At 44.4% G+C, this 24,374-nt stretch overlaps 3 protein-coding genes, 1 long non-coding RNA gene and 1 other non-coding gene across 9 annotated transcripts; 2 read left to right on the top strand and 3 right to left on the bottom strand.

Moving 5' to 3' along the window:
• Positions 1-1,077: 1,077 nt before the first annotated feature.
• On the bottom strand, positions 1,078-9,867 carry LOC106588668 (nuclear receptor subfamily 1 group D member 2). Its single transcript, XM_014177877.2, has 8 exons — positions 9,281-9,867; positions 4,992-5,177; positions 4,741-4,829; positions 4,328-4,472; positions 3,122-4,038; positions 2,578-2,763; positions 2,150-2,360; positions 1,078-1,825 (listed from the first exon to the last, which is right to left on the bottom strand). Exons 1-8 carry the CDS (start codon positions 9,297-9,299, stop codon positions 1,629-1,631), a joined length of 1,950 nt encoding a protein of 649 aa, XP_014033352.1. The 5' UTR covers positions 9,300-9,867; the 3' UTR covers positions 1,078-1,628.
• Positions 9,868-15,686: 5,819 nt separating this feature from the next.
• On the bottom strand, positions 15,687-19,704 carry rl15 (60S ribosomal protein L15). 5 transcript variants are annotated; one of them, XM_014177848.2, is made up of 4 exons: positions 19,642-19,704; positions 17,652-17,833; positions 17,003-17,139; positions 15,687-16,049 (listed from the first exon to the last, which is right to left on the bottom strand). In XM_014177848.2, exons 2-4 carry the CDS (start codon positions 17,821-17,823, stop codon positions 15,744-15,746), a joined length of 615 nt encoding a protein of 204 aa, XP_014033323.1. In that variant the 5' UTR covers positions 17,824-17,833; positions 19,642-19,704; the 3' UTR covers positions 15,687-15,743.
• On the bottom strand, positions 16,491-16,579 carry LOC123731011 (small nucleolar SNORD12/SNORD106). The gene has a single exon (XR_006762516.1). It is a non-coding gene; the product is annotated as a small nucleolar SNORD12/SNORD106 (small nucleolar RNA).
• On the top strand, positions 18,952-20,842 carry LOC106588667 (NF-kappa-B inhibitor-interacting Ras-like protein 1). The gene is made up of 4 exons (XM_014177876.2): positions 18,952-19,088; positions 19,209-19,319; positions 19,696-19,937; positions 20,403-20,842. The coding sequence occupies exons 2-4, from the start codon at positions 19,226-19,228 to the stop codon at positions 20,643-20,645; spliced, it is 579 nt and encodes a 192-aa protein (XP_014033351.1). The 5' UTR covers positions 18,952-19,088; positions 19,209-19,225; the 3' UTR covers positions 20,646-20,842.
• Positions 20,843-22,734: 1,892 nt separating this feature from the next.
• LOC123730936 (uncharacterized) lies at positions 22,735-24,298 on the top strand. The gene is made up of 2 exons (XR_006762378.1): positions 22,735-22,918; positions 23,672-24,298. It is a non-coding gene; the product is annotated as an uncharacterized lncRNA (long non-coding RNA).
• Positions 24,299-24,374: the final 76 nt, after the last annotated feature.

Raw genomic sequence — 24,374 nt, 5'->3', positions numbered from 1 at the left:
TCCTGATGTACTGGCCTGTCTCCTGGTAGCGCCTCCATGCTCTGGACACTACGCTGACAGACACAGCAAACCTTCTTGCCACAGCTCGCATTGATGTGCCATCCTGGATGAGCTGTACTACCTGAGCCACTTGTGTGGGTTGTAGACTCCGTCTCATGCTACCACTAGAGTGAAAGCACCGCCAGCATTCAAAAGTGACCAAAACATCAGCCAGGAAGCATAAGAACTGAGAAGTGGTCTGTGGTCACCACCTGCCGAACCACTCCTTTATTGGGGGTGTCTTGCTAATTGCCTATAATTTCCACCTGTTGTCTATTCCATTTGCACAACAGCATGTGAAATTTATTGTCAATCAGTGTTGCTTCCTAAGTGGACAGTTTGATTTCACAGAAGTGTGATTGACTTGGAGTTACATTGTGTTGTTTAAGTGTTCCCTTTATTTTTTTGAGCAGTGTATATATATATACACACACACACACACCAAGGTGTAGAACAAGGCACTCTAACCCTGTTCCTGGAGAGCTACCTTCCTGTAGGTTTTCGCTCCAACCCTGTTCCTGGAGAGCTACCTTCCTGTAGGTTTTCGCTCCAACCCTGTTCCTGGAGAGCTACCTTCCTGTAGGTTTTCGCTCCAACCCTGTTCCTGGAGAGCTTCGTTGCTCAACCCTGTTCCTGGAGAGCTACCTTCCTGTAGGTTTTCGCTCCAACTCTGTTCCTGGAGAGCTACCTTCCTGTAGGTTTTCGCGCCAACTCCAGTTGTACCTAACCTGATTCAGCTTATCAACCAGCTAATTATTGGAATCAAGTGTGCTAGATTAGGGTTTGGTTAGAGCAAAAACCTACAGGATGGTAGCTCTCCAGGAACAGGGTTAGAGCAAAAACCTACAGGATGGTAGCTCTCCAGGAACAGGGTTGGAGCAAAAACCTACAGGATGGTAGCTCTCCAGGAACAGGGTTGGAGCAAAAACCTACAGGATCGTAGCTGTCCAGGAACAGGGTTGGAGAGCCATGGTGTAAGACCTAAACGAAAAGTCTAAATAATCAATCACATATCATATAGCACCAACGATGCAAAAATACACATCTACACAATATTTATAAAAGGTTATTCTCTAAGAGTTATACAGCTGCAAACTTCCTACACAACACGAACACACAGAAACATAATATCTTCTGCTTGTGTCTGAACGTGTGCATTCATAGTTATTACAACAGAAGCCTTTCAGCCTTACAGTACGATAACTTTGAAATCTTAAGTATTTACCCTCCCCTCCCTCCGCTTTGACCTTGACACATTTGCTGACAGCTTCAACTTGTTTGTGAAGGAAAAAGATCACATGAAGTGAGGGGCGTGATGAGGGTTCTCTTGGAGGTCAGGGTTCATAGTTCATTAGTGTAGATGGTCGAGGTGTGTCAGGGTGGGTGGAGAAATGGGCTTTGTGGTCCACAGCCACAGGCCTAAGACCCAATGTCCATGGTCATATTCATTAGGGCACACCTTAGCAAAAGGTTTTGCAACGGGGGAAAAAAACAAGCATTTATTATTGGGCAAGTTCATGTGGTACCTCCCCATTTCAGTAAATTTGGTGCCTAATGAGTACACCCCAGGTTCAGAACTTGGTTCTGGTCTAGTGATGGACCTTGAAGGCCAGCAGCTGCTCAGAGTGCATGTTGTTAAGGGAACGCAGTTCGGGCAGTCTGAGGAGCAGCTTGGTGAATATGGCCGACTCGTTGGTGTGGTTCTTAGTGATGAGGCCCTTCAGGTGCCGGATCAGAGTCTCCTGAAGCGCCTCCACAGAGTTCACGTTCTCAATCCCTGAGCGATCTAGAACACAAAAAAAACAGTACGACTTGATTAGACTTGGTTCCTATACTTTTCTCTGATTACCATTCATCCATGTATGGCTCTATGACAGGAAGCTGGAAAGAAGATGTTAGTGAGAAAGGAAACATTCACTATAATACAATGCATGCTTTCAAACAACAAACATACTTTAGATAGTTACACTACTCTCTTGGTAAGGAGCCATACAGTATCATAACAACTCACAGTATTAAGTCTGTTTCTATAGGATCTAGTGTCTATAGTCTAGAAGAAAGTATATTTAAAAGGGGCAGGAAATATGAAAAGGTCACGTCATGATCGTACCGGCAGAGATGAGGACAACGGTGGTGAACAGGCTCATCTCCTCCTCGCTAAGGCCGAGCCCCATCAGATTTTCGCTGAAGTCCATCATGGAGGTCAGGAAGTCGCCGGCGCCCATGGCTCGTAACGTCTCCACGCTGTACTTGGTACCACCCAGGAATGTCACGGTGCGGTCTTTCACGTCAAACAGCGACGCAAAACGGACCACTAGCACCTGATGAAGTGACAGCAGATACTAGGTACATTTGGCTGGATCAACTGCATTTCCATATCAGTTTGTTTTTAATACTGTTTTCATTCACATACATGTGAGAAATTGGATAAGGGGTAGAGGAGAGAAGGAGAAAAGAAGAGCCTAGGGAAGGAAGATGGCGTAAAAACAATGCAATAAGAGGTTTTAATATACTGTAAGTGAGTGTTCTGGTCTTCACCTCAAAGGTACCAGCCTTGAGCAGGCTGACCTGGTCGTGTTGGGAGAGGTCGCTGAAGCCTGGGATCCGCTTGGCAAACTCCACCACCTCTCTGACGGCCGGGGTGAAACTGTGGCTGAACTCCTCCCAGATCCCATGGCCTGACTTATGGGGATTCACATGGGGAGATGTGTTCATGGGACACAGCTGAGGATGGAGAGGGGAGATGGACTTGGGTTAGAAGGAGGCACATGCAACATATCATTCATATACTTATTAAAATGGTGGATAAGGCGAGTTTCCCATTTACATTGTGTTATGTTAACACAATCTGAAGGTGTGAGATCAAGTATGGTGTTCCACAGGGATCGAATCTTGACCTCTATTATTTGTAGTTTACATTGATGATCTGCCAAATGGGTCAAACTGCTCTCTCAAATGATTTGAGAAGGAAGTGCTATATAAAATGTAGTCGATCAATATATTATACAATAGATTAGCATAGATATTATATTAACTATAATATATCATATAGTCATTGTCCATCTGTCTATCTTGGACTCACCAGATGCATCCTGTTGCCCCCGCTCCACAGTGGTCCTGTGAATCCTCCATGGGAGTTGGAGGTGGCCTGGCTAGTGCTGTTGTTGCCTCCATGGTGGATGTAGGCTGGGAAATAGCCACTAGGGGAGCTGTTGGGCAGTCTGTCTCTGCTGTAGGGACAGTGATTCTGGGTGGGGGTGGTGGGAGTACCTCTGCTGTAGGGGCAATGGCTGAGGTTGGTGGTGTCGTCCTCCTGGCGATGGTGCCTGTCAGGGCCCTGAGGCCCGGTGTTGGTGGGCCTCTCCTGAGCCTGGTCGTGGGCCTGAGTGGCTGTGAATGAGGCCAGGTCATTCTGCTGGTTCTGGTTCTTCTGGTTCCAGGCCTCCTGCTGGTTCCTCTCCTCTATCCTCTTTCCAGTGTCACTGACATGTTGCTCCGCCCCCGGGGAGGTCGGCTGGGCATCGGCCTGGGACTGGGGGGAGGGGCTACCTTGCTTCTGATTGTACATGAAGGTCTCCTGGTGGGCCCGGGTCACCAAGCCAATCCCATCCTCTGACCCGCGGTCTGAACCACTTGATGGAGACGCCGATATAGGGCTTGGGCTTGTATCCATGGCCACTGCAGACTCTGGCTGATGTTTGGGCTCCTCTGATTGGTTGGACCCGGGGGAAGCAGCGGGAGAAGTGGAGGAAGAGGCGGAGCCTAAACCAGAGTCAACATCTTGGGGGCGGGGCTCCCCAGGGCAGGCCGACACCTGAAGCTGATTGGCCAGGGGGAGGGGTGTGTTGCCGTGTAGCTGGCTGTGTAGCTGGCTGTGTAGCTGGCTGTGTAGCTGGCTGTGTAGCTGGCTGTTGTTGTTCATCATGTTGTTCACGGCACTCTGCATCTCTAGCAGCATGCGCTGCTTCTCACGCTTTGGGATGCGGCCGAAACGCACAGCTATAAGAGGAAAGAAGTAGGAGGCAACATTTAACCCGGGTGGACAATACAATTGTGTAGTGTACACCAGGCTTTAATTACCTCCAACACCTCCTATTAAAAAGGTCTTTGCTGACAGGGCTGCTAGTCTACAGATAATGATGAAATACTGTAAATCCTTGTTTGAAATCGAACAAACCGATACTTTTCTTCATCTACTTTTTTTTATGTAACCCATGACAACGGTAATAAACCATGTATTATTGTGACAGGAGAGGGGGTGTAGTTACAGAAGGTAATAGGAACTTACAGTCCTTGGACATGCCGACCAGCAGACACTTCTTGAAGCGACACTGCTGGCAGCGGTTCCTGTTGATCCTCATGATGGCACAGCTCTCGTTCTTCAGGCACTTCTTATACTGGATGTTCTGCTGGATGCTCCGACGGAAGAAACCCTATGCACACACACACAGACAGACAGATGGACACACTGGTGAGTCAGCGTGTGCCGGGAGACTTGCTAGTTCACAGTGCTTTGACAGCAGAACTAGGTCATTAAGAGAGGAGAGAGAGAGAGGCTGTGGTTAGAAATAAGGCAGAAGAATTCTGAGTTCGATGATTTGACCCTGTTAGGCTGCCGTCCCATTATGTCATTGCCCTTGCTCTCTCACCTTAACTATGGCATTGAGGCACAACATTGATTAGGTGTGTGTGTGTTCTCACCTTGCAGCCCTCACAGGCATGGACCCCATAGTGGAATCCAGATGCAATATCTCCACACACTTTACACAGCAGCACCAGGCCATTGATTTCTGCAAAAACACAGAGGCAAAACATCTCATCAGCACTCATTGACGCAATGCCTCTTTAAATTAAATTCAATAGATTGTATTCATCCCCAAAACCAAGGGACAATTATTGCAATAGTAACTGAATAGACATTCAAGTTATTGCACAGCAGAGAAACCACTCACTAGTAATGCTGCATTTTGCACTGGTCTTTGCTGTAGTATGGGCCAGTGGGAGACCTGCCGTGGTTAGGGGCGTGTCCACCACATTGCCCTGGCGACAGCTGTGGGAGGAGTTGTAGCTGCAGTCATTTGAGTCACTATGACATGACTCAGGGCTGGAGGAGCTGATGTAGGCTATTACACCCCCTACTGGAGAGACAGACATATGAAATGATCAGCCTAATCATCATAATAGAACAACACATATTATACTGTTCTCTCTATGGATAGGGCTGTCTGCCGGGGTAGCAGAGGTTCAAATTACACAAAGAACAATGATTTACATCACCTTATAAATAGAGAGTGTTTGAAAAGAATTAGAATTCATGTTGTTTCGGAACATTTTGCAGACCGAACGGAAGGATCTGGAAATCGTACAGTCCAAAGAAATATTCATATTTTGGGTGGGGTGTGTTGAGACTGAGCGCTGCAGCAGACAGCTGAGTCTCGTGAGTGAGATCAGACAGAGCAGCACGTGTTGTGACAACTTTTTACCAGTTGTAGGTAGGTTATTTACATTGTCATTATGGAGACACCTATTTCCCCTTTTCCAGAAAACATATTTCCAACCCTTTTTCCAGAAAACATATTAACATGCTACAACTGATGCGCATCACGAAATAGAGGTTACAAAGCGCAGGAAAATGACTTTAGGCACTCAGAGCTCATCAGAAAAATTTGCTTGGACATTGGTTTAAACTGCATTCTAATGCAGACCTTGCTTATGGAAAACCACATCAAGCTAAAGGCATGCTCAGTTCTTGGCTCTCCAGAGCTGGGCGAGTGGAAATTTGAAGTGAAATCCCTTGCGTGCTTCTGTTATAGGGAAAAGTCCACAATGACACTGACATTAAATGTGGAGAATGATACAGTTGCATCTGATGGCCATCAATTAGCCTATTCATTTCTATGCCCATGTTGGCTACTGTAGCCTACCATTTTAAACAAATATGTTGAAATGACGATAGCACTGTAGCCAATGCAAATACATTTGTTTCACTTGTGTAGTTTACCTGGAGCTGGCAAACTGATTTAATAAAGAGCCTATAACTTCAGTTTATTATTGTTGTTGTAGCCATGTGTTGTTAAACACTGTCTACCAAGCATAGGCCTATTCAGTTAATTTACAGTACCAGTCAAAAGTATGGAGACCTACTCATTCAAGGGGTTTTCTCCATTTTGACTATTTTCTACATTGTAGAATAATAGTGAAGACATCAAAACCATGAAATAACATATGGAATCATATAGCAACCAAAAAAAGTGTTAAACAAATCAAAATATATTTTAGATTCTTCAAAGTAGCCATCTTTTGCCTTGATGACAGCGTTGCACACTCTTGGCATTCTCTCAACCAGCTTCATGAGGTAGTCACCTGGAATGCATTTCAATTAACAGGTGTGCCTTGTTAAAAGTTAATTTGTTTAATTTCTTTCATTCTTAATGCGTTTGAGCCAATCAGTTGTGTTGTGACAAGGTAGGAGTGGTATACAGAAGATAGCCCTATTTAAAAGTTTCTTCAAGTGCAGTCGCAAAAAAACATCAAGCGCTATGATGAAACTGGGTCTCATGAGGACCGCCACAGGAAAGGAAGACACAGAGTTACCTCTGCTGCAGAGGATAAGTTCATTAGAGTTACCAGCCTCAGAAATTGCAGCCCAAATAAATGCTTCACAGAGTTCAAGTAACAGACATATCTCCACATCAACTGTTCAGAGGAGACTGCGTGAATCAGGCCTTCATGGTTGAATTGGTGCAAAGAAACCACTACTAAAGGACACCAATAAGAAGAAGAGACTTGCTTGGCCCAAGAAACATGAGCAATGGACATTAGACCGGTGGAATTCTGTCCTTTGGTCTGATGAGTCCAAATTTCAGATTTTTGGTGAGAGTAGGTGAACAGATGATCTCCGCAGGTGTGGTTCCCACTGTGAAGCATGGAGGGGGAGGTGTGATGGTGCTTTACTAGGGACACTGTCAGTGATTTATTTAGAATTCAAGGCACACTTAACCAGCATGGCTACCACAGCATTCTGCAGCGATACAGCATCCCATCTGCTCTTAGTGGGACTATTATTTGTTTTTCAACAGGACAATGACCCAACACACCTCCAGGCTGTGTAAGGACTCTTTAATCAAGAAGGGCTATTTTACCAAGAAGGAGAGTGATGGAGTGATGCATCAGATGACCTGGTCTCCACAATCACCTGGCCACAACCCAATTGAGATGGTTTGGGATGAGTTGGACCGCAGAGTAAAGGAAAAGCAGCAGGTCATGATGGTATGAGGGACAGATTGGCAATTTAGCCAGGACACCGGGGTTAACACCCCTACTTTTACAATAAGTGCCATGGGATCTTTAGTGACCACAGAGAGTCAGCACACACGTTTAACGTCCCAACCCAAAAGATGGCACCCTACACAAGACAATGTCCCCAATCACTGCCCTGGGGCTATAGGATATTTGTTTTAGACAAGGAAAAGGTGCCTCCTACTGGCCCTCCAACACCACTTCCAGCAGTATCTGGTCTCCCATCCACAGACCAACCAGGACCAACCCTGCTTAGCTTCAGAAGCAAGCCAGCAGTGGGATGCAGGGTGGTATGCTGTTGGCCTTCTTAGGTTGTTAGAAGTTAAATCGAGATTCCTTCTTAATTTGCTCGATAACGTTATGGAAAACGGGTTTATTGGCTAAATGTGGCAGCTCTCTTGCTGCGAAAAACATTTTGGGGCTAGTTTTTAGGCCTCGTGGGGAGGTTTTGAGTTGTCTTTGGGAAAGAAATTTCAGCAAGACCTGGCAACCCTGTGAAGAGTGGCTCTCAGCCAGGAAGAGAGGCCGACCACCCGCCCAGTCAAAGCGCTCTGTTTTATCACGCCCCTTTTTTCAGATCAGGCTGACCTGGTTTCTCTTCCTACATTCTGGTTAGATAACACCCCTGTTACATAATGCCAGTTTCAGCAGGGTGTGTGCAGAATAGCCTGGCTTCACTTCAGCTCACACACACGGCTCAAGAGGGAAGCTCATCGTCATTCAATCAAGAAGCAGGGCCAGGGCCAACATTGCCAGATTGCTTCATGAAGCAAGCGATTAATGCCTGCCAAATGTTGTGTGGCCTGATGGTAGTAAATCTAATTTTATTTGTCACATGCACCGAATACAACAGGTGTAGACCTTACCTTACAGTGAAACGCTTACTTACAAGCCCTTAACCAACAATGCAGTTTTAAGAAAATACCAAAAAAAGTAAGAGATAAGAATAACAAATAATTAAAGAGCAGCAGTAAATAACAATAGCGGGGATATATACAGGGGCTACCGGTACAGAGTATCAAGGTAATTTATGTGTTCATGAGTTGGTCTTCTGTAAGTTCCTTGTTGATCGAACTGCATTACAGAAGTTTCAGCAAATTCTAAAATAATCTCAATAGCCACAGCTGCCCTCGTTTCAACATTCATAAAGCACAAGAAATCCCATAGAAAACCCATTCCAAATAAGGGTGACTTACATAATGAATAGATGATTAGGTTGTGAAACTCTTGGCCAATCAATTCTCATTTTACTAGACTGACGAAGCTCATTTTCGGAACCCGCCCCTACCTGGAACGGACATGTTTTCTCGAGAAACCCAGTGGTAGAAAACTGGGTCAGTTTACATTGCTGCAACCCTATAACTGCATGCAGTTTCACGTGTATCCACACCAACTCGCAGTGCATTATCTTGGTAGAATTATGCAATATTTACGTCACAGCACTTCTCCACCAACCAGAGGACGCAAGGGAGCTTTTAAAGACGGAAGTATACACGTCACAGCGTTCCTCGGCCAATCAGAGAGATCGTATACAGAGTCGCACATGGCTAACGACCCGTGCATGTGAGAAAAGGGACCTGCAACACTGTTCCAGCATACCGATTCTAAAATAACAACACCTGGGACTTCTAACCAACTTTAACCCAGTTTTAATTAAGGCTCATTACAGTAAGAACAATCTAACATGTATGAGCAGATCACTGTAATTAATACATTTGCTTATGTTTTAATTCAAAACATCACAAAACTCTTTAAAACAAGGATTCTGACAAGAAGCCTGTTAAAGTTGTAAAATGAATCTTGGTTGTGGTAGGCCGCTGTGGTCTAATGAAATACACTATCAAGATGCAAAGTCAAACAGTTGAACGGTAGACACTAAAATAGGCTAGAGGCCTACACATACATCTTTATAAATGTATTGAGCAGAATATGATCATTTTACCTGCTTTTGTAGATTCCATGTGCTCTGACTTCTGAAATCCTCTTATTTGGACCTTTAGTCTGATGACGTGTTTCTTATCTTGTTTTCAGGAACTTTTTAAGTCACTGGTTGATGCTTTTGATCAACGTATTGAAGCGTTCAGAAAAGAGTCGGCGAACGCACGTAGGCCTACTAGTTTCAGAGATGACAGATGTCGCTCAACAGCAACTGTTGAAAATCAGATTGATTTCCCGTCGTGATAGTTGACGATCACCAACGTTCCAAACAATTCCGTAAACTAAACTGTATCCGTTTGGTTTAAAACACGCCCCGAATCAAACAATAGATTGCAGCCAATTGTTTCGCTACAGAATGAATCGAACGTTAGGAATTCCGTATATTTTTCTTTTCGTAGAGCGCTCAAAAAAGCTGGCCGTCTGATGTCTCTTTTCTGAAGGCTAAAGATGGGCCTTAGCATATTAATAGCTATAGCATAAAAATGTTTTTTTTTCTCGAGGGAACCGATAGCTCTGATAGCAAAGAGTAGAACGTTATTATTCGTTGGACGACTGTTCCGAATTGAGCTCTCGACTCAGGCTGCTATTCTTCTTCTTTGGTGGGGTTTATCGGCGGTTGGCATCAAACGTGTTGGTGCATTACCGCCATCTACTGTACTGGAGTGTGGGCCAGAGACCGGGAGAAACTCAAATCAAATTGTATTGGTCACATACACATGGTTAGCAGATGTTAATGAGAGTGTAGCGAAATGCTTGTGCTTCTAGTTCCGACGATGCAGTAATATCTAACAAGTAATGTAACAAATTCACAAAACTACCTTATACACACAAATGTAATAAGAATATGTACATATAAATATATGGATGAGTGATGGCCGTGCTGCACAGGCAAGATGCAGTAGATGGTATAGAACAGTATATACATATGAGATGAATAATGTGGGATATGTAAACATTATTAAAGTGACACCTTTATTAAGTCAATTTATTAAAGTGGCCAGAGATTGAGTCTGTATGTTGACAGCAGCCACTCTATGTTAGTGATGGCAGTCTGATGGCCTTGAGATAGAAGCTGTTTTTTGGTCTCTCGGTCCCAGCTTCGATGCACCTGTACTGACCTCGCCTTCTGGATGATAGCGGGGTGAACAGACAGTGGCGCGGGTGGTTGTTGTCCTTGATGATCTTTTTGGCCTTCCTGTGACATTGAGAGATGTAGGTGTCCTGGAGGGCAGGTAGTTTGCCCCTGGTGATGCGTTGTGCAGACCGCACTACCCTCTGGAGAGCCTTGCGGTTGAGGGTGGTGCAGTTGCCGTACCAGGCGGTGATACAGCCCAACAGGATGCATCTGTAAAAGTTTGTGAATGTTTTAGGTGTGAAGCCAAATTTCTTCACCACGCTGTCTGTGGTGAAGCGTGGGCCTTCTTCACCACGCTGTCTGTCTGGGTGGACCATTTCAGTTTGTCCGTGATGTGTACACCGAGGAACTTAAAACTTTCCACCTTCTCCACTACTGCCCTGTTGATGTGGATGGGGAGTGCTCCCTCTGCTGTTTCCTGAAGTCTACGATCATCTCCTTTGTTTTGTTGACGTTGAGTGAGAGGTTATTTTCCTGACACCACACTCCTCCGGGGGCCCTCACCTCCTCCCTGTAGTCTGTCTCGTCGTTGTTGGTAATCAAGCCTACCACTGTAGTGTCGTCTGCAAACTTGATGATTGAGTTGGAAGCGTGCATGGCCACGCAGTCATGGGTGAATAGGGAGTACAGGAGAGGGCTGAGAACACACCCTTGTGGGGCCCCAGTGTTGAGGATCAGCGGGGTGGAGATGGTTTCCTACCTTCACCACTTGGGGGGCGGCCCGTCAGAAAGTCCAGGACCCAGTTGCACAGGGCGGGGTGGAGACCAAGGGTCTCGAGCTTAATGACGAGTTTGGAGGGTACTATGGTGTTAAATGCTGAGCTGAAGTCAATGAACAGCATTCTTACATAGGTATTCCTCTTGTCCAGATGGGATAGGGCAGGGTGCAGTGTGATGGCGATTGCACCGTCAGTGGACCTATTGGGGTGGTAAGCAAATTGGAGTGGGTCTGGGGTGTCAGGTAGGGTGGAGGTGATATGATCCTTGACTAGTCTCTCAAAGCACTTCATGATGACAGAAGTGAGTGCAACGGGGCGATAGTCATTGAGCTCAGTTACCTTAGCTTTCTTGCGAACAGGAACAATGGTGGCCATCTTGATGCATGTGGGAACAACAGACTGGGATAGGGATTGATTGAATATTTCCGTAAACACACAAGCCAGCTAGTCTGCGCATGCTCTGAGGACACGGCTAGGGATGCCGTCTGGGCCGGCAGCCTTGCAAGGGTTAACACGTTTAAATGTTTTACTCACGTTGGCCAGGGAGAAGGAGAGCCCACAGGCTTTGGTTGCGGGCTGTGTCAGTGGCACTGTATTGTCCTCAAAGCGAGCAAATAAATGGTCTGGGAGCAAGACGCCGATGTCCGTGACGGGGCTGGTTTTCTTTTTGTAATCCGTGATTGACTGTAGACCCTGCCACATATGTCTCGTGTTTGAGCCGTTGAATTGCGACTCTACTTTGTCTCTATACTGACGCTTTGCTTGGTTTGATTGCCTTGCGGAGGGAATAGCTGCACTGTTTGTAATTGGTCATGTTTCCAATTGCCTTGCCATGATTTTAAAGCGGTGGTTTGCACTTTCAGTTTTGCTCAAATGCTGCCACCAATCCATGGTTTCTGGTTAAGAAATGTTTTAATAGTCACAATGGGTACGACATCTCCGATGCACTTGCTAATAAACTCGCACAACGAGTCAGCGTATACATCAATGTTGTTGTCTGAGGCTATCTGGAACATATCCCAGTCCACGTGATCGAAGCAATCTTGAAGCGTGGAATCCAATTGGTCAGGCCAGCGTTGGATAGACCTGAGCACGGGCGTTTCCTGTTTTAGTTTCTGTCTATAGGCTGGGCGCAACAAAATGGAGACATGGTCAGATTTGCCGAAGGCAGGGCAGGGGAGGGCTTTGTATGCATCGTGGAAGTTAGAGTAGCAATGATTCAGAATGCTACCAGCTCGTGTCGTACATTCGATATGCTGATAGAATTTAGGAAGCCTTGTTCTCAGATTAGTTTTGTTAAAATCCCCAGATTCAATAAATGCAGCCCCAGGATTTATGGTTTCCAGTTTATATAGAGTCCATACGGCTGTGACTATAATCGAAGAGAATTCTCTTGGAAGATAATGCGGTCGGCATTTGATTGTAAGGAATTCTAGGTCAGGTGAACAAAAGGACTTGAGTTCCTGTATGTTGTTGTGATTGCACCATGAGTTGTCAATCATAAGGCATACACCCCCACCCTTCTTCTTACCAGAGAGATGTTTGTTTCTGTCGGCGCAATGCGTGAAGAAACCGGGTGGCTGTACCGACTCTGACAACATATACTGAGTGAGCCATATTTCCTTGAAACAGAGAATATTACAATCTCTGATGTCTCTCTGGAAGGCACTAAATCCTACCTGCCAGCCCTGTTGCTCTTAATTCTACTCAATACAGTCTTTAAACTAATTTCCTGTACCCCTTTCTCCCTCATACTAGATCTCAGCCTCTCTCTGCCCACCTTGTAGCAATACATGCTCCACGGTCTGTTTCCTGGCAATAATCACACTTTCCTGTTGGATGCTTTCCTATCACATTTAAGGTCTTATTCAACTAGCCTACACTCTCACTGTGGCCTAAATTTAAACATTTAGGCCAGATAGGCAATGTTAGGAGAAAGGGGATCCCTGTGTCCAAGAGGTGAGGCAGAGGCCACAGAGAGGGGAGGCAACGTGAGGGCAGAAACATTCAGAATGACACAAGTAACAGCTTGTTTTTTTTACTCAGGAACGAGGGCAAAATGTAGATATTTGGGTGTAGGTCTGCATGTGTGTTTGAAACACATGCATCTAAGTAGACATCGCATCTAGCAAAGCACAGCTATCACAGATCAGTACACCAGTGTTTTCATATAGCTAACCAAGGACAAAAATAATGTAGTTGTCCTGTGTGACATCAATGAAATAGAGTAGTTGCATGACCTTACTCCAGAATCCTCTGGTCCTGAATCCATGCACCTTGGTTGAACGGAGATGAACCACATCATTTATCCAGCAGCACCGTCTGTCTCAGAACAGGTCAAACTGACTCTGACATGAGCTGTTTCACCATATCTCCCACACACTTCCTTGTCATAGTTGTCGACAAGAATAATGTGGCTACCTAGCTTTTCAACCAAGGTCAGTGCAAGAACGAGGAGAGATTTAAGTAGAATGAGGACATTCAACAACTCTGAGGACAATGGAAGTTCACTTCAAATAAAACAGTAACACACATTGATTTGAATAAGAGAATATGAAGTTTGTCTTGCAGATTTTCTGCATCACTTAGTTGTCTGACAGACATGGTAATCACCACCCCACCATCCCAAGCAGCCTTTATTGGTTTGGTGCAGCCATATCCCAAGGCAGACTTGTCCTGACCAGCTCCCATTTCCCTGGTTTCTTCTGCTACCACCCTGAAAAAAAATAGAGAACAGACAAGCCCATGCCTTCCTCACCCATTCTCCAGTTTCAGTGGAATTTTGGTCACCAGGTCACAGACCACGGGCGACCTGAACACTGCTGTTTTCTTTCCCCAGCTAAATGTGTGTAATAACAATGGGCCTGGGATAAATGTGAGAAAGTTCTATAAATGACCATTGTTCTCTAACTCAACCCCCTTGCTGCTCGATCTTTTGAGTCCTTTCAGACAGCTTATAGTCTTTGAAGTATTGTCTTTACTTAGAACTGAGTAGTGGTGCAACAGACGATTAAGGGGGACGGGGGCAGTAATTCATACCATTGTTTTACTTTACTATTTAGCTGTAAACTTGTGCTTTACGTTGAGCAGACAAATACGTGTTATTTAAGGTGTTTTTAGTCCAACTTAAATTTCTTCCAGTTGAGATGTTATAATTAATCTGGCACTTAGCCCATCAGTATACCACACCATACATTGTCAGTTGAGTGAAAAATATATTTTATCAAATGAGAACTATACTTTTTATATTCTTGGAAAACAGATTTTTCCTTCTGACCTGGGACTCAAACCAGCCATCCTCCAGATCACGTCAAACTCATTCCACAGAGGGCCAGCCTTGTGCAGGTTTTCGATCCAGCCTTGTACTTGATTGATGAATTAAGGTCACTAATTAGTAAGGAACCCCTCACCTGGTTGTTTAGGTCTTAAGTGAAAGAAGAAAAATCTGTACACTCAGCCCCCAGTGGAATGAGTTTGACACTCCTGCTCCAGATGCTGTCCCACTTCTTCAAACCTCTCGGTCGGGGCTCTCCAACCCCATTCCCAGGGGAGATATCGTCCTGTAGGTTCTCTCCAACCCCGTTCCCAGGAGAGATATCGTCCTGTAGGTTCTCTCCAACCCCGTTCCCAGGAGAGATATCGTCCTGTAGGTTCTCTCCAACCCGTTGTAAGCAACCCAATTCAGCTTATCAACCATCTAATAATTAGCTGTGCTAGACCAGAGTTGGAGAAAACTTACAGGACAATAGCTCTCCATGAACGGGAGTTGAGCCCTGCTCTCCGACAGTATTTCCTAAACTCAGTCCTGCCCCCCTCACTGCACATTTTGGTTTTTGCCCTAAAACTACATAGCGATTCAAATGAAATCCAGCTCTGATTATTTGAAATCAGCCATTTAGTGCTAGGGCAAATACCAAAATGTGCACCTAGGGGGGAACCCAGGACAGTTTGGGAAACTCTGCTCTAGGATGCCTGCCATATCATACCTAAATAGATAAATGGTCATATCCTGGTGATCCTGGACTATAGACACTCAACACCAAGAGTAGTTTCACTGTTTGACTAGTGGTCCTTAGTGCCGACAGTCAAGCCCCCCAGGTTAAACTATTATCCCCAAAAACACATTGTTAAACCATTCCTTGAGCCCTCAAACTCAAAGCCAGTTCCACTGCATTTTCCCTCCTAATCAGGGACTGATTTAGAACTGGGACACCAGGCGGGTACAATTTATCAAGTAGAACAGAAACCCAGCCAGCAGGGTCAGACCCGCAGGGTAAGAGTTGAATACCCCTGACCTAGATGTTACGACACATAACCCCTCAGGTGTAAACCAGTGTGCACTGTAGACACTGGTTCAGATCAGTTACACTCACTGTCATATTGATCAATAGTTCTGACAGGGTGAATTTCTAGAAACCACATTTCACAAGTCTGAAAATGCTAGTCTGTCAGCTTCGCTTATCCTAATTACTAACCACGATCTATATCCCTTTATCGCCGAAGACATCAAATGGCAGCTTCTACACCCAAAATGATGAACTCTTACACACCACACCAACATTTTGTCACCATAAAAAGGCATGTGTTTATTTCTTTAAATGTACAGACACCCTCTAGCGATAGCGGTGAAGCTGCAGGGTATTGCGTCTCTTCCAGGCTGCCCGGCGAGAACCACCCATGGTCAGGTGGAACTTGTGGCCCTTGCCCAGGCCGCGGCTCTTCTTGCCCGCAGACGTCAGGCCACGCATCTCCCTGTGCTTGTGCACGGGCCTGGTGATCCATTGGGTGTCGGGGTTGCGTCTGATAGCCTTGTGGAAGATGTCGACCAGGATCACCTCGAAGAACTTGTAGGTGGAGTCCTCTCCTACCCAGTAAGAGGCCAGCACCCTCAGGCCTCCACAGTGACGGCCAGCACGCTCCTGTTGGGGAGACCGAAGACCAAGCAGGTCAGACAAGTCACATCCAGAAACTTGTATGAATGTAAATGACTGATTTGCAATGTTCTGGGGTCTGGTCTAGTGACAGCACTGCCAACCCATAGTACGCATGGCTCCCTGCGGCAGGGGTATTACCCAGTTATGCCACCTTCAATTCCCTCTCCTACTCCACAACATCTATTGAGCAATTCTAGCATATATTTATACATATATACACACACACACACAAAAAGGTATGGGAAAGATCTAAAATGATGAAATCCCACTGCCTGACACATACACATGGAGCTACACATATGGATTTGTCTCAACATTGAAGTAATCATCAAGTCCAATGTGAAGAGAATACCATTCACTTAGTTTAATACAGTGCAGTTTTAAATACAACCAAGACACTTTTGGAAAGGACGGATTATTTTCTGTAATGTGGTTTCAGACAAATTGGCTTATTCAGACTGGTTTCACCATAGTCGATAAGATGGGGAAAAAAGTTGAGCATCATTAACCACATTGAGAGGATGCATTATTGACGAGGGTTCAATTTGGAATGTGAGCTTTGTTTCAGAGGGAAAATGGAGTCAATATGAAATTACTTGTATCTATCCAAGCATTCATATCAGCCCAAGGGCCTAGAAGCAGAGGCATGGGTAGATTTGTAATTGAGCGTAGATTTGCCAAGTCAGGTCAGATCTGTGACATCCTTGTGCAGTTCTTTGTAACTTCTCCCTAAAGCGTACTCACTATCCCTCATGGACTTAAAATAAATACTGACTGATGTAAGATTTTCTTTGTATATAAAAAGAAAAAACACTAGCCCAAGCTTACACCAATACCAAGCTTTCCAGGTCCTAAACAATGTGAGCAAATGCAACATTTGGGGAGAAAGGATAAGAATCAGACCACAACCAGGAAAATGCACCTGTTCAGAAACTCACCTCAGCAGTGGACTGGAGGCTGCGGGCAAACTTGATCTGGTTGACACCATGGTGGACGGGCTTGCCGTAGGTGGCACCCTTGGGCACGGGGCGCTTGCGGCCTCCACGGCGAACGCGGACACGGTAGATGACGTAGCCTGTCATAAGACAGGGACATGTCAAGGAATAAAAGACAGCAAATGACAACCACTTGGTCTACCTTTCATGTGAAGCAACACTTCTAAACAGATAAGTGACTTGAATGTATTTGCCAAACCACAAACAGGCAATGGGAATACCATTACTGTCTAATCACGTCAACAGGGCTACAAATAACATTACATCTTCAACATATCAAACCAACGCATCAGACATGAGGGCTCCTGAGTGGTACAGCGGTCTAAGGCACTGCATGTCATTACTGATCCTGGTTCGATTCCAGGCTCTCACAACCGGCCGTGATTGGGAGTCCCAATTGGCCCAGAGTCATCCGGGTTCGGCCGTCACTGTAAATAAGAATTAGTTCTTAACTTGCCTAGTCTTTAGTGGGTTTGTCATGATGGCTCTAGCACTGAGATGCCGTGCCTTAGACCACTGTGCCGCTCATGATAATAAACCTCGAGTAGCAGCACTGTTGGGGGGGTCAACGTAAATTGTCCCTGTCACCCACCTTGTTTGCACTTGTACCCCAGTCTGCGAGCCTTGTCTGGTCTGGTGGGTCTAGGCGCACGGTGGAGACCGGATAGCTGACGGTACTGCCAGCATCGGACGCGCAGGAGAAAGCGCATCACGTCGGACTGCTTCTTGCGCCATAGCTCCTGCATATATTTGTACGCTCCCATGTTGGATTAACTGCGACAAAAGGCAAATATAAAAATGTAATGATCACCATTAAATACTGGGATTTAACCGCTACTCTAGTTGGAGGAAAAGTAAGGCACCGACAATTTGCTAATCTTCATTCAAAGACATGATATGGCCAAATTGGTTAGCTAGCCAACACGTTTACTTTGTTTACAACGTAATGTTACCTTGAAATAATCAAGTCATGAATGACATCTTCGGGATACATTTAACTTAGCGTGTATTACATTGGAGTCTACATGCACGTGCTTTTGGGGCTAATTTCTGTTTCATTCTAGAACCCCTGGAAATCCGTCTTCAGACAGGAGGCTCGCGGTAGGCCCCGATGCAGAGTCCTACCTACACACTGGATAGGTAGCTAGTTAACCGGCTAGCACTCCATAGTAGACAACCACTAAAGCTAAAATATTTACTAGTAAAACCTGTAACGCAACAAATGTACATAGTTTTATAAATAGTGAACGTCAATGTCTAGCAACTTTCTAAACTCGCTCTTAGGCAATGTATAGGAGACCAATAGAAGACCCGTGCATTACCTCGGATACACAATGCAATATTCAGATTTTCACAAATTAAAAAGCAGAAATGGAGGTAGTGTGTTATTACCGAAGCATTCCGTTAACTAACCCCAGAACTATACAACTCGATGGCCATGTTTTAATACCGATTTTTGATGGATTTTACATACTGAAAAATAATAAAATGCTCGCTTACATGATGGCGTACCTGCCGGAAAGAAAGAAAAAATGTACCCAGCATGCTTTATCAAAACGTCAGTGACACAGTTCCGGTCAGATACGCCTGGGTATTGTAGTTTATTCCAATAATGTTAATATTTTTCATATACATTTCACCTAACTTCATTTAATAACCTGGGATTTTGGTAGTCTTGGCATTTTAGAACACAATACAATTATTTAGTACTTACTTTTGTACATTGAGATTTGGTCCACTACACTTGTCGATTTTACCATTCTTATTGGTAGCTGGTAATATACATTTATATTTGACATTTATTCATGCATATTAATAAATGTATATGTGTTATTTATAAAGTGCATTTTTCTCAAAATTCACCGCTCCCCTCGCATCTGCACATGCGCAGACAATCATTGGAACTTCCTTGTCAAAAGAGAATGGATGTTGTGATTTTAGCTAGCTAAATAACTTCAAAGTTGGTTAGCTATCCAGTTTACTCCAATAATAATTGTAATCTCTCCGTTTGGCCAACTCTTACACCAAGGTACTTGTTTTATCGTATCAAGCTAGCTACGTAAACTTTGGATGCGATGTTGACGAAGATGCTTCAGTTACAGTAGTTCATTTTTCTACTAATTTGACATTTATTTTTGTGGTATTGCAGGTTTTCGCGTATTCGAAATGGGGAAAGGCTGCAAAGTTGTGGTGTGTGGTTTGGCATCTGTAGGAAAAACAGCCATCCTTGAACAGCTGTTATATGGCAATCACGCAGTTGGTAAGTTGATGACTGAATTGGTTGTATTTGAGAGATTAACACTGTATAAAATGTGCTTGTAGTGTTAAAAGGGGATTTGCAAGGTAGCCTGGAATGTCCAGTTATTGGGAGCAAAACAGCGTTCTGCACTTCTTTCAATATACAACTTTTGCAGTTGAAATCTGTAACTAAGTTTGTGTGTTGCGTGAATTGAAACCAGAGAACTGCTAAACACCGTCCGGCATGGTGTGGCCTTACGCTCCACAGGGAGCCAAAGGAAACAAATTAATGTTATAGAATATAGATACTGTATTTCACCGAGAGTTTAGTGAGCACTGCCTACCTGCCAGACTGTTGAAAACAACCATTGAATTCCATTGTCTCCCGTCTGTTGAAGGTTCAGAGTCCACTGAGACCCAGGAGGATGTGTATGTGGCGTCGGTGGAGACAGACCGCGGTGTGAAGGAACAGTTACGTCTCTATGACACCAGGGGGCTCCACGACGGCCTGGACCTTCCCAAGCACTACTACTCGGTGGCAGACGGCTTTGTGCTGGTCTACAGCGTGGACAGCCTGGAGTCCTTCAAGAAGGTGGATGTCCTCAAGAAGGAGATAGACAAATCCAGAGACAAGAAAGAGGTACTGGGATTGTGATTGATTGAAACGCTCCTTAAGCTTTAAATTTTTACATTTACATGTTAGTCATTTAGCAGACGCTCTTATCCAGAGCGACTTACAGTAGTGAATGCATACATTTCATACATTTTTTTCCCCCGTACTGGGCCCCCGTGGGAAACGAACCCACAACCCTGGCGTTGCAAACACCATGCTCTACCAACTGAGCCACACGGGACCCCGTGTGTGGTTTTGTTCAAGTGAGCCAGGTTTCGTTGATTGTTTTGGCCATAGATGGCTAATCAATCAAATGAATTTATAATGCCCTATTAACATCAGCAGTTGTCACAGTGCTTTTATTCTAACCTGGCCTAGACCCCAAAGAGCAAGCAGAAGCACAGTGGCCATAAATAAAAAAACGATTAACCAAGACACAAATCAGAACCTTATGCTATTGTTGTTTAGTTGGAGTGTCCCCTCTTTCTGCAGGTGATGGTGATTGTGCTAGGGAACAAGACGGACCTGCGTGAGCTTCGTCAGGTGGAGCACGAGGCAGCGCAGCAGTGGGCGCGGGGGGAGAAGGTCAAGCTCTGGGAGGTCAGCGTCACTGAGAGGAACTCTCTCATTGAACCCTTCACCATGCTCACCAGCCGCCTCACACAGCCTCAGAGCAAGTCTGCCTTCCCTCTTCCAGGACGCAAGAGCAAGGGCACGACGTCCAACGACATCTGAACTGAACTCAACCTTGAGCGTACCTAAGATCCAAGTACTTCGGGGGAGGGGGAGATGTGTCAGAGTAGGATCGATGAGTTAGCCAGCCAACTTACATTAATATTCTGACTTCATATCAAGAGATTGCCATGAAATATGGGCAAAGACATAGTAACTGACTCGACAACCGACAACCCATTAAATTCCCTTAAAATAAAGCTTTTTTTTTTTAAATACAATTGAAGTCGGAAGTTTACATGCACCTTAGCCAAATACATTTAAACTCAGTTTTTCCACAATTCCTGACATTTAATCCTAGTAAAAATTCCCTGTCTTAGGTCAGTTAGGATCACCACTTCATTTTAAGAATGTGAAATGTCAGAATAATAAGAGAGAATGATTTATTTCAGCTTTTATTTCTTTCATCACATTCTCAGTGGGTCAGAAGTTTACATACACTCAATTAGTATTTGGTAGCATTGCCTTTAAATAGTTTAACTTGGGTCAAACCTTTCGGGTAGCCTTCCACAAGCTTCCCACATTAAGTTGGGTGAATTTTGGCCCATTCCTCCTGACAGAGCTGGTGTAACTGAGTCAGGTTTGTAGGCCTCCTTGCTCACACACTCTTTTTCAGTTCTGCCCACAAATTTTCTATGGGATTGAGGTCAGGGCTTTGTGGTGGCCACTCCAATGCCATTTTTCCACAACTTTGGAAGTATGCTTGGGGTCATTGTCCATTTGGAAGACCCATTTGCGACCAAGCTTGAACTTCCTGACTGATGTCTTGAGATGTTGCTTCAATATATCCACATAATTTTTCCTACCTCATCATGCCATCTATTTTGTGAAGTGCGCCAGTCCCTCCTGCAGCAAAGCACCCCCACGCTTCACTGTTGGGATGGTGTTCTTCGGCTTGCAAGCCTCCCCCTTTTTCCTCCCAACATAACTATGGTCATTATGGCCAAACGGTATTTCTTTTTCATCAGACCAGAGGACATTTCTCCAAAAAGTACGATCTTTGTCCCCATGTGTAGTTCCAAACCGTAGTCTGGCTTTTTTATGGCGGTTTTGGAGCAGTGGCTTCTTCCTTGCTGAGCAGCCTTTCAGGTTATGTTGATAGAGGACTGTTTTACTGTGGATATAGATACTTTTGCACCCGTTTCCTCCAGCATCTTCACAAGATCCTTTGCTGTTGTTCTAGGATTGATTTGCACTTTTCACACCAAAGTACGTTCATCTCTAGGAGACAGAACGCGTCTCCTTCCTGAGCGGTATGACGGCTGTGTGGTCCCATGGTGTTTATACTTGCGTACTATTGTTTTGTACAGATGAGCGTGGTACCGTCAGGCGTTTGGACATTGCTCCCAAGGATTAACCAGACTTGTGGAGGTCTACAATTTTTTTCTGAGGGCTTGGCTGATTTCTTTTGATTTTCCCATGATGTCAAGCAAAGAGGCACTGAGTTTGAAGGTAGGCCTTAAAATACATCCACAGCTACACCTCCAATTGACTCAAACGTTGTTAATTAGCCTATCAGAAGCTTCTAAAGCCATGGCATTTTCTGGAATTTTTCAAGCTGTTTAAAAGGCAGTGTCAACTTGGTGTATGTAAACTTCTGACCCACTGGAATTGTGATACAGTGAAATATTGTGTCTGTAAACAATTGTTGGAAAAATTACTTGTCATGCACAAAGTAGATGTCCTAACCTACTTGCCAAACTATAGTTAACAAGAAATGTGTGGAGTGGTTGAAAAACAAGTTAATGACTCCAACCTAAGTGTGTAAATTTCTGACGTCAACTGTATACTTGCAAATCAAGAGATGTTTTTCAAAGTAAGATGGCTAAATTAGTGAAGCTGCTTTGTGATATCATACACCCCTATGGTTTCCGTGTGCGCCATCCTATGGGAGGGTTATAGTAGCTGCTTTACAGCAAGGTCTAGGCCCATATAATGTGCTTTGGGGGTGAGGCATATTACTGCCTAGTGTGTATGGCCCACCAGTTTACTACCTAGTGTGTATGGCCCACCAGTTTACTACCTAGTGTGTATGGCCCACCAGTTTACTACCTAGTGTGTATGGCCCACCAGTTTACTACCTAGTGTGTATGGCCCACCAGTTTACTACCTAGTGTGTATGGCCCACCAGTTTACTACCTAGTGTGTATGGCCCACCAGTTTACTACCTAGTGTGTATGGCCCACCAGTTTACTACCTAGTGTGTATGGCCCAGTAGTAAAAAACTAAATAGGTACTACCTAGTGTGTATGGCCCAGTAGTAAAAAACTAAATAGGTACTACCTAGTGTGTATGGCCCACCAGTTTACTACCTAGTGTGTATGGCCTACCAGTTTACTACCTAGTGTGTATGGCCTACCAGTTTACTACCTAGTGTGTATGGTCTACCAGTTTACTACCTAGTGTGTATGGTCTACCAGTTTACTACCTAGTGTGTATGGTCTACCAGTTTACTACCTAGTGTGTATGGCCTACCAGTTTACTACCTAGTGTGTATGACCTACCAGTTTACTACCTAGTGTGTATGGTCTACCAGTTTACTACCTAGTGTGTATGGTCTACCAGTTTACTACCTAGTGTGTATGGTCTACCAGTTTACTACCTAGTGTGTATGACCTACCAGTTTACTACCTAGTGTGTATGGTCTACCAGTTTACTACCTAGTGTGTATGGCCTACCAGTTTACTACCTAGTGTGTATGGTCTACCAGTTTACTACCTAGTGTGTATGGTCTACCAGTTTACTACCTAGTGTGTATGGCCTACCAGTTTACTACCTAGTGTGTATGGCCTACCAGTTTACTACCTAGTGTGTATGGTCTACCAGTTTACTACCTAGTGTGTATGGCCCACCAGTTTAATACCTAGTGTGTATGGCCCACCAGTTTACTACCTAGTGTGTATGGCCTACCAGTTTACTACCTAGTGTGTATGGTCTACCAGTTTACTACCTAGTGTGTATGGCCCAGTAGTAAAAAACGAAATAGGTACTACCTAGTGTGTATGGCCCAGTAGTAAAAAACAAAATAGGTACTACCTTGATCAGGTCTGTTGCTCATGTCTGATGATCAAATGTCTGTTTCACCAGTTCACCCTAAATGGTTGGTTGTGTATTTGTTAAATACAAAACCTGTGTACTTTATTCTTTGTACATGTTTGAGAATTTTATTTACTTAATTTATTTGTCACTTTACTAAACTTAAATTCCTAGTGAGTAGGAATGGGATAAAATGTAGGACACAAATTGTATGAAATGAAATGTCTTTGAATTGTTGTGAAGAGAATGTGGCTTCTGTAGTGCATCCAAATAATATATCCTTTCTCCTGAAGTGTACACTCATTCACTACTACAAATCTAAAAGCATCGGATTGGTGGAGGCATGGGGCAGGAGTTTCCACTATATTTCTTATAGCAGTCATTTCCTTTCAATTCAGGGAATTGAAGTGAACCTATGTACACTTTTGGAGGAAGGAGAGAATTGGAACATCTCCTGTGTCCTTCATGTCTTGTGTGTGAGACCTAGCCAAATAACATTTGTGCTGCTACTTATATTGTTGTTGTCCATTGTTTTCTGACATATGTGCATGTATTTCAATTTAACAAAATGGAGGGACTTATTATTAAAAGAAAATAAATCAGCAAGACATGAAGCACAACTTTCCCACCTAGACATTGTGCTGTATAAGCTACAATATGAATGTTTCAGCAATATGTTATAGATTCAGATATAGA

Source organism: Salmo salar, chromosome ssa27 (assembly GCF_905237065.1).
Source record: "Salmo salar chromosome ssa27, Ssal_v3.1, whole genome shotgun sequence".
NCBI lineage: Eukaryota > Metazoa > Chordata > Actinopteri > Salmoniformes > Salmonidae > Salmo > Salmo salar.
Note: the sequence above shows the minus strand (reverse complement) of the source record. Positions and strands in the feature narration are given on the sequence as shown.